We start from the raw sequence: 14,706 nt of genomic DNA, 5'->3' as shown, positions 1-14,706 counted from the left end.
ATTCTAATTAAGGTTACCCAGAATAGTGTGTAGCCACCTAACACAAAATCCTTATCCTAAATGTTTGCCTTCAGTTGAGATTAAACGGTGACGATTGAAATAAGATATGCTAAAGTTTTTGCCGAGAAATTTTTTAAAGAAGCTGAATGGGAGATGACTTCGGATATAGAGCATACTTGGATAATTAAGGAAACATTTAGGAGAATCATCGGGTAGTTTTGGGGAAAAGAAATGAAATATTTTCCAAGATCATTACGACGTTAAGAACATAGATGAACGATACAAACAACAATGAACAAGACAATGTTTGATAATGTAAAACTAAGCAAAGAGACACAAAGATTTAAGGAGGTTCACCCAATGATGGCTATGTCCTCCGTCGTGTGTAGTTTCCGTTTATATTATATCAATGGAGTATAAAATACTCTTACAAATGAAGTATTACAATTGTGTAAGAGATAAAAATAAAAGGCTATGTGTTTGGCTTAGAGGTTGTGTTTTTTATCATGTGTTTGAGTGAGTATGAGAGCTCTATATATAGTATTAAGTACATTAATGTCAATTGCTCACTGAATACAAGATTAATATTGAATAATGAATGATATAAAACAGCTCCAAGAACTTGAAATGTCGATAAACAGCATCCTAGGCCCCCGCTCGACCGAGACTGGAACAAAGAGCTCGCTCGGTCGAGCGAGCTACAGACACCTTCTGGATGCATTCTGTCTGACCGCTCGACCAACCAAAAAACTCGCTCGGTCGAGCGACCATCAGGCTTCTTCTGTTAGAATTCTGTTCGAGCAAGCATCTACCAAAACCCTTTGCACTTCTTCATTAATCATTATTAACACCAATAATACCCATGAATACTCTACCATAATAAATCACACTTAAACACTATAATCATTAAGTTAACAACTTAATCTCCCACATTATCACACCCATTGGATTCCAAACCCAAGAGTCATACATGAATGCACTCATCAAATGTACACTCAAGTCACATAATTCATAACAAAAAATATACAATATGGTGAAATGAGGAGATCAAGATAGTTTACAAAGGAAAAGAAAATATGGTATCTTGCATTTGGAAAATTTAGGAATAAGGAAACTTAGCCAAGTATAACAAAATTAAAAGCAACACAATGTAGCAGTTTGCGAAGCAAAATTAAAGACTTTTAATTAAAAAGGTGTTTGACAAATTATATTCTAAAGGAGACACAAGTATAAGGAAAAAAATTAAAGTCTTTTAATTAAAGAGGTGTTGACAAATTTTTGTTTTGTTGGACTTTTTAAGTTTGATAAACACTTTTTAAAAAAAATATTATGGACAAATTTGTTAAAAAGAGGTGGCGACATATGACAAAAGTCAAGACAAACAATAAGTCAGTTTAAAAGTTTAAAGTTAGGTGTTATTATTAAGAACTAGTGTAAAAATTTGTATAATGCACGAATTTTTTTAGTATAAATTAATATAGAAAATATAAATTTTTTTTGAGGTTGGTTTATTATTTACCATAATAATATATCAATCAAGACTGAATTATACAAATTAGTAAATCAATAATATTGTATCAAACAAGGCAATTTCATGAAATTTAAATATTATTTTTTGGATGGAAATCATATGATTTATTATATATCATACTTTTGCATCTATCAATGCAGAATTATATAAATCATAATAATATTTTTGAATGGAAAGCGGATGATGTATTAGTCATATTATTGCATTAATCAAGGCAGAATAATAGAAATTAGTAGTTCATTAATGTATCAATATCTAATCAATATTCTATATACCATATTTTTACATCAATCAATGCAGAATCATATAAATCAAAATATTATTTTTAAATGAAAATCAGATGATTTATTATTTACCAAATTATTGCTTCAATCAAGCACTAATAATAGAAATTAGTAGTTCATCAGTATATTAATATCTCAATTTATATTTATTACTTAATTTAGGGTGTATGATTGCTTAATTTAGTGTAGAAATAAATAGATTGTCAAAAATATCACCATGTAAGTAAAAATGTTGTCAAGTAAACATAAATATCCAATAAAATCAATTCATTTGGCAGTGCTATTGTGAGAATGACATTAGTCATTTTATAGTCTTAAAAATATGTTGTATGATGGTAAAATTGTCTACATAGACCTTGAAATCTCACCTTAAGTGGAAGCAACTTGATACATTGGTGTAATAGTCTAATGTACTCATCTGACTCTTTCATTTTGTGTCATGATTTATTTTAAGTATATGGTATTAGGTGGTAATCGAAAATTGTGAAGAAAAATTAAAAAAAAAATTATGATTAATCTTTTAGTACCATGGGAATGACATGATACATGTCATGAAAACTTAAACTATAAATTATTTCTATTTCCACTATTTAATACTGATTACCAAACGACTGTTAATGCTGGTTCAAAGACAGGAAGGAGTAATGAAAAAAAGTAACAAATTTCCAAAAAGATCCCTGCGTAGAGAAGACAAAAATATCAGTCCAGTATTAATAATTTTTTTAATAGTACTTCCTCCGTTTCATATTACTTGCACCAAACCAACTTTTGCATTGTTCATTAATTGATGGTAAATTACATATTTTGGGCTATCATACGAGAAAAAAATAATGAGGGATCTTGTTTTATTCGTCTCGTTGCATATTTTCATAATTTTAAATTTTTATAATTTTTAGTTATATATAACTCTATATATAAGTAATCTGACAAACGAATTGAATTGTGCAAAAATTTATTTGATAAAAGTAACATAAAATGAAGAAAGTATAAAGTAGGAGTTTTTTTTTTTTTTTTTTTTTTTTTTTTTTTTTTAAGTGAGGAAGTAGGAGCATTAAGTAGCCAACAAAGGCATAATAGTGCGTGGACCTACTTGTCCCAGCTCGGTGCTTATCTTGTTGTTTTCGTTTTAGTCCCCAGTGGCCCAGTCCCCACCATCTCCTCTCGTAGTCAGAGCTATAGCCTATTGTCATAATTTTCCGAGTTTTATATTTTAATATCTAAATATTAAATAAAAGTATAATATAGAAAATAGTTAAATAATTTATCTGACAAACTAAAATTAAAAGTGGGAGGAATTAAATAAAAGAGAGTATTTCTCTTTACTAACTACCGGCAACTAGTTTTTTAATCAATATTCTATTTCACTAATTTTAATGATACTATGAAATTTGTTTTCTCAAATGATAATGTAGATATTGAAAAAGATATGTTTAGTAAAAATAGCCTTAAAGTTGAAGTTATATATAAATTGTAATCATAAAATTTAATATTTATTAATTGTAGTCGCTATAAATAAAATAGTATAAGCATGATAACTATGTTACCGGATTTTTGAATGACCTACATGTAAAAATTATTTTGCCCTTAGAATACTTTGATGTATTGTATTTAGTATTTAAAGATGTTTACAAGCAATGATTATGGAAATTAAAAAAAAATAGAGTATTTACACAATAATAATATCCCTAAGCAATACATGATATGGAGAATATAATATACTAAAAATACTCCCTTTATTTCACTGAAAAGCAGATATTTGCCTTTTGACACTATTTAAGTATTACTTTTAATTTGTACTAATTTGTTCTTAATTTATAAATTAAAACATAGTTAAGTGAGATCTTGTATGATTCATCTCAATACAAAAATTATTAATATCCACTTTTTATAATATTTCGTTATGTATAATAAGGAATACTAAGCATTGAATAAGTACATTGGATAGCGTGAAAAAGCAATTGTCCCCTCTTCATTGGAATGGAGATAGCATATAATTATATTCTAATACACCCCTTTAGTTAGAGCGAAAGGTTGATGAACGATGAGACTATCAAGAAAATCTTTTATTGATGAGGAAAATATTGTAATTCAAATTTTATTTTCTTTTATCTACTTTTCTTTTTACCAAGGACTTTGGTTTGACTTATAGCGAAATTCACTTGTCTTGGAAGGATATTCATATGCAAGTAGAATCGCTAATGTTAAAGGATCAATCCTCTTCTAGTGGCTAGATATTCCTCATTGGAGGATCGGCTATATCTTAGTCATCTAATAAGCATGCTTGTAAAATCGAATCAAGTACGGTTTCAAAGTTCATTGCCTTCGCTTCGGCAAGCCAAGACGCGGAATGGTTAAAGAGTCTTTTCTATAAGATACCCTTTGTTGCAAAACGCATTATCGGTAGTAAAGTCTATAGAGGTAATTGCAAACACATTGCACTTTGGCACAACCTAGTAAAAGGCTTATTAAAGATGGTGTCGCATTCTCAACTATGTGAGCACAAATGAGATCATAGTCAATGCTTAAAAAAGGTCAAGAATCAAATTTTTATTGAACATGTGTCAAATGGAACTGATGTATGTCTCTAAACACTTGTAAGGGAGTGCAATTTAACGTTTCATGTCATGTTATGTCTCAGATCAATGTGGTTATATTTTAGCTTGTTGTTAGTAAGAAATAAAGAAGATCTAAAGATTGAGGCAAGCATTTAAAAAGTTGTTTAGGTCTAAAAGGGATCAAGATGGATGTGTCTTGTTTTAATGACATAATTTTTAAGTAAGAACAATCTACATATATGTAAGTTTTCTACTCCAACGGAAGTCAGTCTGACATTATAAACTCTTAAAAAAACTTATGAATAGATGAAGACTCAAGCCTAAATGAGGCGAGAGATACGTAAGCTTTATATTTATGTGTTCCTGAATGGATCTGGTTTGACATGTTTAGTGAGGTTTAATAAGGCATTAGTGACACCAAAAATATTATCGAAAGAGGTGATAAAGTACTAGGTTTCAATTCAATCCTAGTGAAATTGTCATTGATGTACAAATAGGATTTGGATATATGCTAAGCATTTGAGTAATTCCCAAGTACTGATTGGTCATTGTGATCAAGTGTATGACATGAATTAGACCATTTGAATGATTGCAAATCGTGCAAAAAGGAGTTATACTGTCAGCTAATGGATTGCCAATGGCATGCACAATGCAGATACTACATAAAAACAGGGAATACAATGAGTCATCGGGCTGGTATTTGACGATTCATCAGTAAGTGTGGTGTTAGCTTTATATGTAATTTTATGGCATATGTATTTCTTGGGCGGTTACGTCTTGATAGTCTTGCACATATCAGAAATTATGCTGTAAAGTGAGAAGTTGGTTTTGACTTTAAAATAACTTTATAAAGGTTAGAAACTTAGAATACTCTTAAGGAAGTTACTAAGAGAATATACAAGTTGATTAGAAAAATTAATTTACATTTCTTTAATTTGTCATTTTGATAGTCCAAAAAACGATCCTAAGTGTTTCTATAAACTCAAACTCACATAAAAATTAATTTTCCATTCAAAGAGTTTTTCTTTGTTTGCCTTCGGGAATAGTTCAAGATCATAAACTCGGAAATTTTGTTGAATTAATACTTAAGTTTCAGTTTCATCAAGTCACAAAGTAACTTCCCTTGTTTATTCGAAAAAAAAAAAAAAAGTAACTTTCCTTATTTATTTGTTTGTGATTATCATCAAGTTTTTCCGTATTTTCTTTGATGAAAATGTTTCCAACATTTTATTTATCATGTGCATCTATTCATTTAATCCATCTCTTTGTAATACTTACTCAATGTTCGCACCAACCGTTTTCTTAATATTAACAAAAATTGGTAGTCATGTGGAATTCTTTTCCGTATAAATTTTATTAATATTAATATTTTAAATTTCCTTTTATTCTCTTTACTTGACCCATTTGCCATATACTAAAACGTAAACCAAAAATCAGAATGCTTCAAACACCAAAACAGAACCACAAACCCAACCCAGCTCCAAAAACATCATTAAGTCCCTTTATAAAGGGACAATCAAATGTATTACCTCCACATACATTTATTAAGATGGAGAGATCAAGAAAATTAGATAATGACAGTAGGAAGCAAATAATACATGAATTACTGTTGTCAGTCAATAGTAAAGGCAAGCCAGCACTCGGAGTAATGGGTGAGATGTCAAAGAAATACAAAGTGAGTAGGAAGACAATATCAAGAAGTTGGAGACAAATTAAGCAACAACAACAATACAATGCATTTCCTATTGATGTCAACAGCAAGAGTATTGGGAAGAAATCAAGAAATGAAATCAAGTTTGATGATACTAAGTTCAAGGGACTTGAAAAAGCTAAAAAGACAAGTCAAACAGAAGAGGTAAGGGCCATAGGGGTTAGTCAAAGCACAGTATGGAGATGAAAAAAGAAGTTCATTTGAAAGCAAACCAATGCAATTGAACCGTTACTAAATGACCAAAAAAAAAACTTAACAGGTTAATGTTTTGTCTCTCAAGTTGCATTTTAGATCAAAATTTTACCCTCAAAAAATTCATAGGGCCATAATAAAACACAGGGTCTCAACATCATCAAAGACCACAAACATGCATACCATCAAACAAAAAAACGAAATCATCATAAGTCAGAATGGAAAGATATATCCACATACGAGAGAAGGGTCCTTAAACATCAAAATCAGACTCCAAATCATCATCATTGAGTGATTCTTCATCTGAAAAAGAAAAAAGGTCTTCAAGATGAAGATCTTGTAGATCTAGTTGTAAATCGAACAAACCTTCAATTTCTTCATCCTATGAATTCAATTTCCTGCCCCAGTTAGGATCAGTTTCTACAGAAATGGTAGGAGATGGAGGGACATAATTATAGTAGTCAAACCAAGAATTTGGAGGACCCACAAAAATCACTGTCTTCAGATGAAGACAACCAAAAAAGACACGAACTTGGTGAATCCATAATCGTACAAACCCCGATCTACAAAGAAAGATCAAAGAAACGAGAGAGGGGAAATCGGTACTTAAGAATCAAAGAACTCAGATCTAAAAATTGAACCTGAATCAGATAGAAGAACAAAAATGAGAAGAGAGTAAGGGGAAATGATGATGAAGATTAAAGAACCCAGAATGAAGATGAAGGGAACTCAGGATGAAGATGAAGGAAACTCAGTAGGAAGATGAAGATCTTCATCTTCAAGGATAAAGATGAAGGGAACTCAAAAGGAAGATGAACAACCAACGAAAATTAGGGTTTTTAAGGTTAGATCAGGAGTGAGGGAAGGGGCATAGATTTAAAGGGAGGGAAATGTTAATGGGGTAATTAGGGTTAGTGAGGGTTAATTAGATTAGATAAGTTTGGTAAGTGAGGGTGGTTTCGTAATTACACATGGGAAATGAGGATAATTTGGTAAAAAAAACAATGCCAAAAAGAAAATGCGACATTTAAGGTGAACTTAAAATAAGGAAATGGGACAAGTAAAGAGAATAGGAGGGAGTAATTTTTATTTATGCACAATGGAAAAATTTTAGAATTAAATTAGTACATTGAATAAAGTATAAAAAGCAAAAGGATAATTGGCATAAATCGGAGAGATTTATAAAAGGTAGTACTGCCTGCTATTCGAAAATATTTGACTTTTGACAATATTTACTGATCAATCTTGAATTGTATTTATCCTTAATTTATAAGCTATAATATATCGGTGTTAGATCTTGTTTGATTTGTGTTAACACAGCAAAAATAATTGATATTAACTTTTTATAATTTTTAATTATGCAAAATTAAAAATATTAATGATAAAAATATTGCATTTGCAAAGTGCACAGTCAAATGAGACACTTACACTGTGTTTGGATTAAATGATTTGGTTGAAAAGGAAAATGAGCGACTTGGAGGGATGTATTTGTGTTGTTTGGATAGTAATTTTGAAGAGATAGGGAATTGTAAGAAGGAATTTGAGGTGGGATAGAATAGATTTAGTCTTTGATTTTTGTTAATAGTTAAATTTTTTCACATTGGAAAGATTTGGAAGGAAAGAGGTATATTGACTATCAAAAATAATGAAAATGACTTACTGTTATCATCATTATCATTATACTTTCTAATTTAGATGAAATTATGTCATTTTCCTTTCTTAATTTTTAAGTATAAAAATTTCAACTTCCGAATTTCTTCTCTCTTCCTTCCATTTTCCTTCTAAACAAACTTATCTTCTTTTATTTGTCTTCTCTTTCTTTCTTCCTTTCTTTCCTATCGATCTTAATGCTCTATCCAAACATACTGGTAGACCGAATAGAAAGGAGAATTAAACAAACTCTAAGGGCACGCCTGGAATTCTAGAAAACATTTTAAGAATGAAATTTTAATGGTATAAATTTTACCGGGGAATCAGTTAGGAGGAAATGTTTAATTTTGTCAAGATTGGCATGTTCTTGTATCATCATTGATAATAAAAAATTTAAGATTTATTTAAATTTGAAATTTCCTAAAACCTTCTCAAATTATCTTCAATAAAAATCTCAAAATTTTGATAATTATGTAGATTAATGATAATAATAAACTAACACAAAATTAAATTGTAAATTTAAAAACTGAAATGACATTGGTGAAAATGTTTAATTTTGATTTTCAATTAAATTAAAGTTCACAATTTCAAAATTTCTGTTTTGAATCTAAAAATCTCATTTCTATTCAATGGCAGTTAGAAATAAAATTTTGTGTTTGTTCATTATCAATAACAAAAGTAGGGATTTTAGTCATCAATTGATGAAGAAAGAAAATAAAAAATGACAATAGTGAAGAGAAACAAGGTTGAAGACTTATAAAGACAATGGAGAAGGGCAGAGCAACAAAAAGGTAGAAGGAGAAAGGAGGAAGGGAGAAGCCTTTTTTTTGCAGGGGTAAATTTTACCCTAATATACTCCAAGTAGAGGTGTTCATTCGGGTAATCGGGTCGGATTTGGACGGGTGTCATTCGATTCGGTTGTATTTCAGATCGGTTATATTTCGGATGCGTGTTGCGACGGGTCATACTCGGTTCGGGTCGGTTAGTCACGGTTCGGTTGAAGATCGGTTACTCGAGCTATCGGGTTAGCATCAGTTCGGTGTCGGTTGAAGTTTGTGTCGAGTTTCAATCGGTCTCGGGTTGTCATCGGTTAATAATTGATTCGGTTTTACCGGATTCAGATCGGGTTCGGGTATTTTTCAAGTAGAATTCGGCTACGAATTGCGAATTACTAATCACTATTGATCGAGTCAGTATCAGATTAAGTTGTTAGTCATTTTTTAATTAATGATAAGGTTCATTTATTTAAAGAAAAATAGTGAAAATGCAAATCAATTAGTTATCATTATTACATTGTTACTTTTACTTATTTGACCGGAAATTAAAATTATAAAGTTCTATCAATTTTCATATAATTTGATTAAAAGTAGTTAATAAACATTGACCATTGATTATTAACTCTAAATATATGAAACCATATATTTATAAAATTTATTTTATTAAAATATTTATGACTTTATTAGAATAACTAATAAGATGATTGAATATGAGTCAATCATAATTCTATGTAAGAAATTGGCTCAGGTTTACAGCAGTTCGATTTCAACTTCGTTCGAGTTAAGTCGGTTTTAATCGGATCGAGTTTGGTTTTGAGCATGATTCGGGTCGGATATTACTGGGGTCGGTCACTATTAAGTTCGGGTAGTCTCGGTTAATTGTTACGTGTCAGTTAGAAAAATCGGTTACAACTCGGGTTCAATTTTCTCATTTTCTGTTGTCAACTGGTTCGGATATAGCTTCGGGTCGGATATTACTGGGGTCGGTCACTATTAAGTTCGGGTAATCTCGGTTAATTGTTACGTGTCGGTTAGAAAAATCGGTTACAACTCGGGTTCAGTTTTCTCATTTTCTGTTGTCAACTGGTTCGGATATAGCTTCGGGTCGGCTAATATCGGTTCGATAAACCTAAAAAAGAAACACATTTTCGGATTGGTTTATTTATGATTTCGAATCGGATTTTCGGGTCGGGTCACTTTTGAATAGCTCTAACTCCTGAGTAAACTTTTAACCTTGGACTATCAGATTACACTTATAATTATTCACTCACATTCAAACTTGCTAAAATCACTAACTTTTTATCCCATACTAATTCCACCTCAGATACTGACTTTATAATTGTCTTGCCAAGCTTGAGTGGGGCCTATGTCGGCACAGCCCCATAAACCATGATAGCAACGATCCCCCTCCCTCCCAAGAAAAATAGATAGATATACATGAATGAAGTAATAAACCAACCCTAATTTTTTTCCATAAAAAGCATAAGTAAACAATAAACAAGAATTTGATTTCCCCAAATCCAATATATGGCCATTGTTGTTCCACGTGTACCCTTTGACCTCGTCATCACTTCTTCCCCATTAGTACCACCTCAACTATCAAGCAACAATCAATCTTCTCAAAATTACCAAAACAGAAATCCTTCTCTTATTTCCTCATCTCCTTAAAATCAAACTTCACTCCAACTCCATTAAGCATTTTGCTTCCTAAACTTTCTTTCAACCTTTTCCTTCTCTCATTTTCTCTATCAATTAAATCATGGTTTTAACTGATGAGACTAACAACATCAAAGGGTTGTTATCTGGTTGGGGTCTTTCCCTCACGGGTAGACCCTGCGACACTTGCAACGCTGCGTCTGCTCTGCTTTATTGCAGAACAGACGCAGCGTTTTTTTGTGGGCCTTGTGACGCCAAGATCCATACAGGAGTAGGCGTTGTTAACAGTCACGAGCGGGTTTGGGTATGTGAAGTCTGCGAGCAGGCGCCTGCAGTTGTCACCTGTAAGGCTGATGCTGCAGCGCTCTGCTCATCGTGCGACCATGATATCCATTCTGCTAACCCGTTAGCCCGTCGCCATGAACGCATCCCTGTCACTCCCTTCCTTGACTCCCCCGTCGACGCCGTTATCTCTCGCTCCACCGCCGCCTCCGCCGCCGCTTCTGCTTTCATTGTACCTGACGAACTTGACACCGTTCCTGCTCCTACACTTCTTAACGATGCTGTAGATGAAGATGCAGATGCGTGGTTGATTCCAAATCCAAGCAGTAGTTTTCTGTATAATGATTCTGATATTCTAAATTTTAGCTATGGATGTCAGAATTCTGTAAAGCCACAACAACAAGAAATTAAACCAATTGTTGATGATAATCGGCCTTACGCATTTACAGACAGTGTCGTTCCTACACAATCGCAAGGAAATAGCAAGATTAACAATACTTTCATTATTGGTACGGATTCCTTGTTCGAAAATTGTTTCAACATCGATTTCACTCAACCGAATAAACTCAACAAGAAAAACACTAATCCATTCTCCTTATTCAATTACTCCGGCCAAAGTGTAAGTTGATTTCCGTCATTTTACTCTGAACTTCAAATTTCAAATTTCAAAAAGTTTGACATCTAACGAATCATAATTTTTTTTTTTTCAGGTTTCATCATCTGACATTGGAGTAGTACCAGATACAAATACAAATTCAATGTCGTCGGAGGTTTCATATTCATTTGCAAAATCATCGGGTTGTGATAATGGAGCATCATCAAATGGAGGTCCAGTAATGGATAGAGAAGCGAGGGTATTGAGATACAGAGAAAAGAGGAAGAATAGGAAGTTCCAGAAAACCATTCGGTACGCTTCGAGAAAAGCTTACGCCGAAGCGCGTCCTAGAATTAAAGGACGTTTCGCTAAACGTACTGAAAGTATCGAAACGTCTGAGCTTGATTTCGCAGTTGATACTGGCTACGGCGTCGTTCCGGCGTTTTAATGTTTATTGTTAAAGTGTATTAGCTTTTTATGTTTAAACTTTAAACTCCATCAATTTAAGTGTTATTTTTTTAGTAAGAAAACAAAATTTATGGGGTTTTAAATGTAATATCTCTGTATTAATCTCTTTTTATTTTTTACATTTCATGATTTATGAATTAGTTATTTAGTTTTAGAATCTTTGAATTTTTTTTGTCAAAAATTAACACAACCTTTAAATTTTTTTAAAAATGGGTTAATTATTATATATTTGATTTCATAGTAAATAAACGTAGTATTGGAGAATGTAGTTGAAAGTTTTCTCTTTATTTATTTAATACTCCCTCTTATTCACCAAATACGTTCTATTTGACTTTTTACTATTTTTTAGTTGGTCAAATAAAACTACATATAAAAGAAAAAATGTAGTATTTTTAAATTTTAATAGAGGTATAGTGAGATTAGTAGGTGTATAGGTGTGAATAGTCAAATTTTTAATAAGAATAAATTGGTAAAGTTAATATATTTAAAATAAAAATGAGACATTTAAGGTGACTTGACCAAATAAAAAAATTAAGACATATAAGATGAATAGGGGGAGTATGAGTTTGATTTCTTATTAATTACATATGAATTAATTTTCTCTCTTTTGTTTGTGGGGATTTTATATTCTTCCTTGGATTTATAAAAAGAAGGTAATGGTTTTCATATTTAAAAAATAAGAATTAATATAAAAATTCACAAATTAATTATTTTTCATATAATAAATTACTTAAAACTTAGAAGATTTTTCACTATCACCATTTATAATAACTTTATATCCGAAAGACCACCTTTTAAATTTTAATAGCTTTAAAAATTGAACTTTAAACTAAATTATATATCAAGTAAAAACTTTTATACTTCAAATTGAAAACCTTGTGAATTATTAGGACTAACTTTAACTAAAAAGTAATTCAAAAGTTTTCATTTTCTCTTTTATATTTTTCATAATATAGAAATTTCATTTTAGAATTTCAAATTTCCTTTTGTATTAACTAGGTTAATTATTATATGTTTACTTTCACCTTCCACATATAGACACTATGTTGCACTATTTACTTATTTAGTTAACAATTTTATAAGTAAATTATCAATTAATTAATACAAGAAATATCTAATATTGTTATATTTTAGTAAATATTATATATTTAACAGTATTTATAATTTCATCATTCCACGAGTTAATAGTTATCATTGGTTGATTTTTTGCCGTCGGATTGAAGGAACAGCTAGTAATATGGTGAGGTGTTTCACATCAGAAAGATATTATTTTTTAAGGAAAAAGATGGGTATTTAATATGTATTGTAAAATGTCCCTTCGGTAAATTGAAGGCCAATGAAGGAATTTCATGATATCGGAAAAGAAAAATAAAAAGATTCGCTATTTTGATGGCTGGATCGTATTGGCTATAATAAGTTTTTATAAAAGCAGTTGTTATTTTCAGTTTGTCTTTTATTATATGATGATATTTGACTCCCTAAAGAGTGGGGGTTACCATGTAAGGTTTTTATTGTGAAAGCCTTTACATTCAATAATGCAACAATGCTCAATTATTGTTTTAGCTTTTAACACTCATGTAAATGTTTGTAAAGCAAATTTTGTAACAACAAAGGAGCTACTAAATACTAGTTTATCCGTACCTCTAAAATAGTACCATTTAATTTTAATATGTAAAATTTTTTTTTTAGTTAAATAGTGTTACTTTAAAATAGAGTTGTTCAAAATTTTGTAACAAAAAAGGAGCTAGTAAGTACTAGTTCATCTGTAACTCTAGTATAACACCATGTAACTTTTATTGTAAGATTTTTTTTGAGTTAAATAGTGTTACTTTAAAGTAGAGAGAACATAACACTAGAGGAAGCAATAACAATTGTAAGGGAAAATGAAAGGATGGTATCCAAAATGGATAGAGAAGGGTCCGAAGACGAAGACAGTCGAGGAGGAGATGAGCGAGCACTAGCTGCAGAGGAGTCCGGCAGAGGGAGAAATAAATGGAGAGTAATGACCCTCATTATAGATCAAAGTCCGGCCAAGAGAGTGGAATGATAGAAAATGTTACTATTATCATGAGAAGGGGCATATTCAACATAATTGCCCAAAGGCAAAGGAAGATTTAAAGAATTTAAAAGAATTGCAAGAGAAGTTGGGCAAGGTAAAGTTAGATGAAGAGGGTGGTTCATCTAATGTGGCCCAACAAGAAATTTATGGTGAAGAACATTTTCTTGACTCAATGTAATAAGGAGGTGAGTCAAGAGAAATGGGTGTTGGATACAGCCGCCTCTATGCATGTGTGTAGGGACCAAGAAATGTTCGAGACGTTGGAGCAAAAAGGTGATTTTGGTTACGTTCAAATCCGTTGATGGACATAAGTTAAAAGTTGAAGGCGTGGGCAATGTGAAAATGAGGCTCGAGCTAATTTGATATCTTTGGGTAAGTTGACAAGAAATGGATGTAGATACGTTGGTTGTGGAAAGTGGTGTTGCAAGGAAGGAGGGCGGATAATAATATTTTTTATCTTGATGGTTGCGTTATCAGAAAACACAAGTTGGAGCGTACACAGAAGTCGGAGAAAAAGGTTCGATTTAATGAAGTGGTGGAGGTATTTTAACTTTTTGTACAAGATTTTTCAGATTAGAAGGAGTATTAGAGATAATCTAGAAAAGTATTCTACATATAAACTAGGAGTATGATAAGGAAAGTTCTAGATTAATAGATGAATTAAAAAGTTAATTTGTGTAATATGAGTTTTAGAAGTCAATGACTAAAATTGATGTAGAGAATTCTAGAGCTCATGAACTATTCTTGTTAAATGTATGTCAGAGCTTGTGGATTAGTTTAGATAACATAGTTTAGCCCATATAGCACTAGTATAAATAGGAAGTGTCAATTAGTGTGTTGTGTGTTGAAGAGAGACACAACTAAGAGTGAGTTGAAAACACAAAGTGAGAGTATTAGTCAGTGAGTGTGAAAGTTGTAGTCTAAGTGTAAGTGTCCCAAAATAATTG

The 14,706-nt window shown here is 31.4% G+C and overlaps 1 protein-coding gene across 1 annotated transcript; it reads left to right on the top strand.

Moving 5' to 3' along the window:
- The first annotated feature begins 9,897 nt into the window (after positions 1-9,897).
- On the top strand, positions 9,898-11,928 carry LOC130814700 (zinc finger protein CONSTANS-LIKE 3-like). The gene is made up of 2 exons (XM_057680849.1): positions 9,898-11,256; positions 11,348-11,928. The coding sequence occupies exons 1-2, from the start codon at positions 10,459-10,461 to the stop codon at positions 11,678-11,680; spliced, it is 1,131 nt and encodes a 376-aa protein (XP_057536832.1). The 5' UTR covers positions 9,898-10,458; the 3' UTR covers positions 11,681-11,928.
- The last annotated feature ends 2,778 nt before the right edge of the window (positions 11,929-14,706 follow it).

Source organism: Amaranthus tricolor, chromosome 6, assembly GCF_026212465.1.
Source record: "Amaranthus tricolor cultivar Red isolate AtriRed21 chromosome 6, ASM2621246v1, whole genome shotgun sequence".
NCBI classification, from domain to species: Eukaryota; Viridiplantae; Streptophyta; class Magnoliopsida; order Caryophyllales; family Amaranthaceae; genus Amaranthus; species Amaranthus tricolor.
The sequence above is the reverse complement of the archived record's forward strand: the minus strand, read 5'-3'. Positions and strand labels throughout refer to the sequence as shown.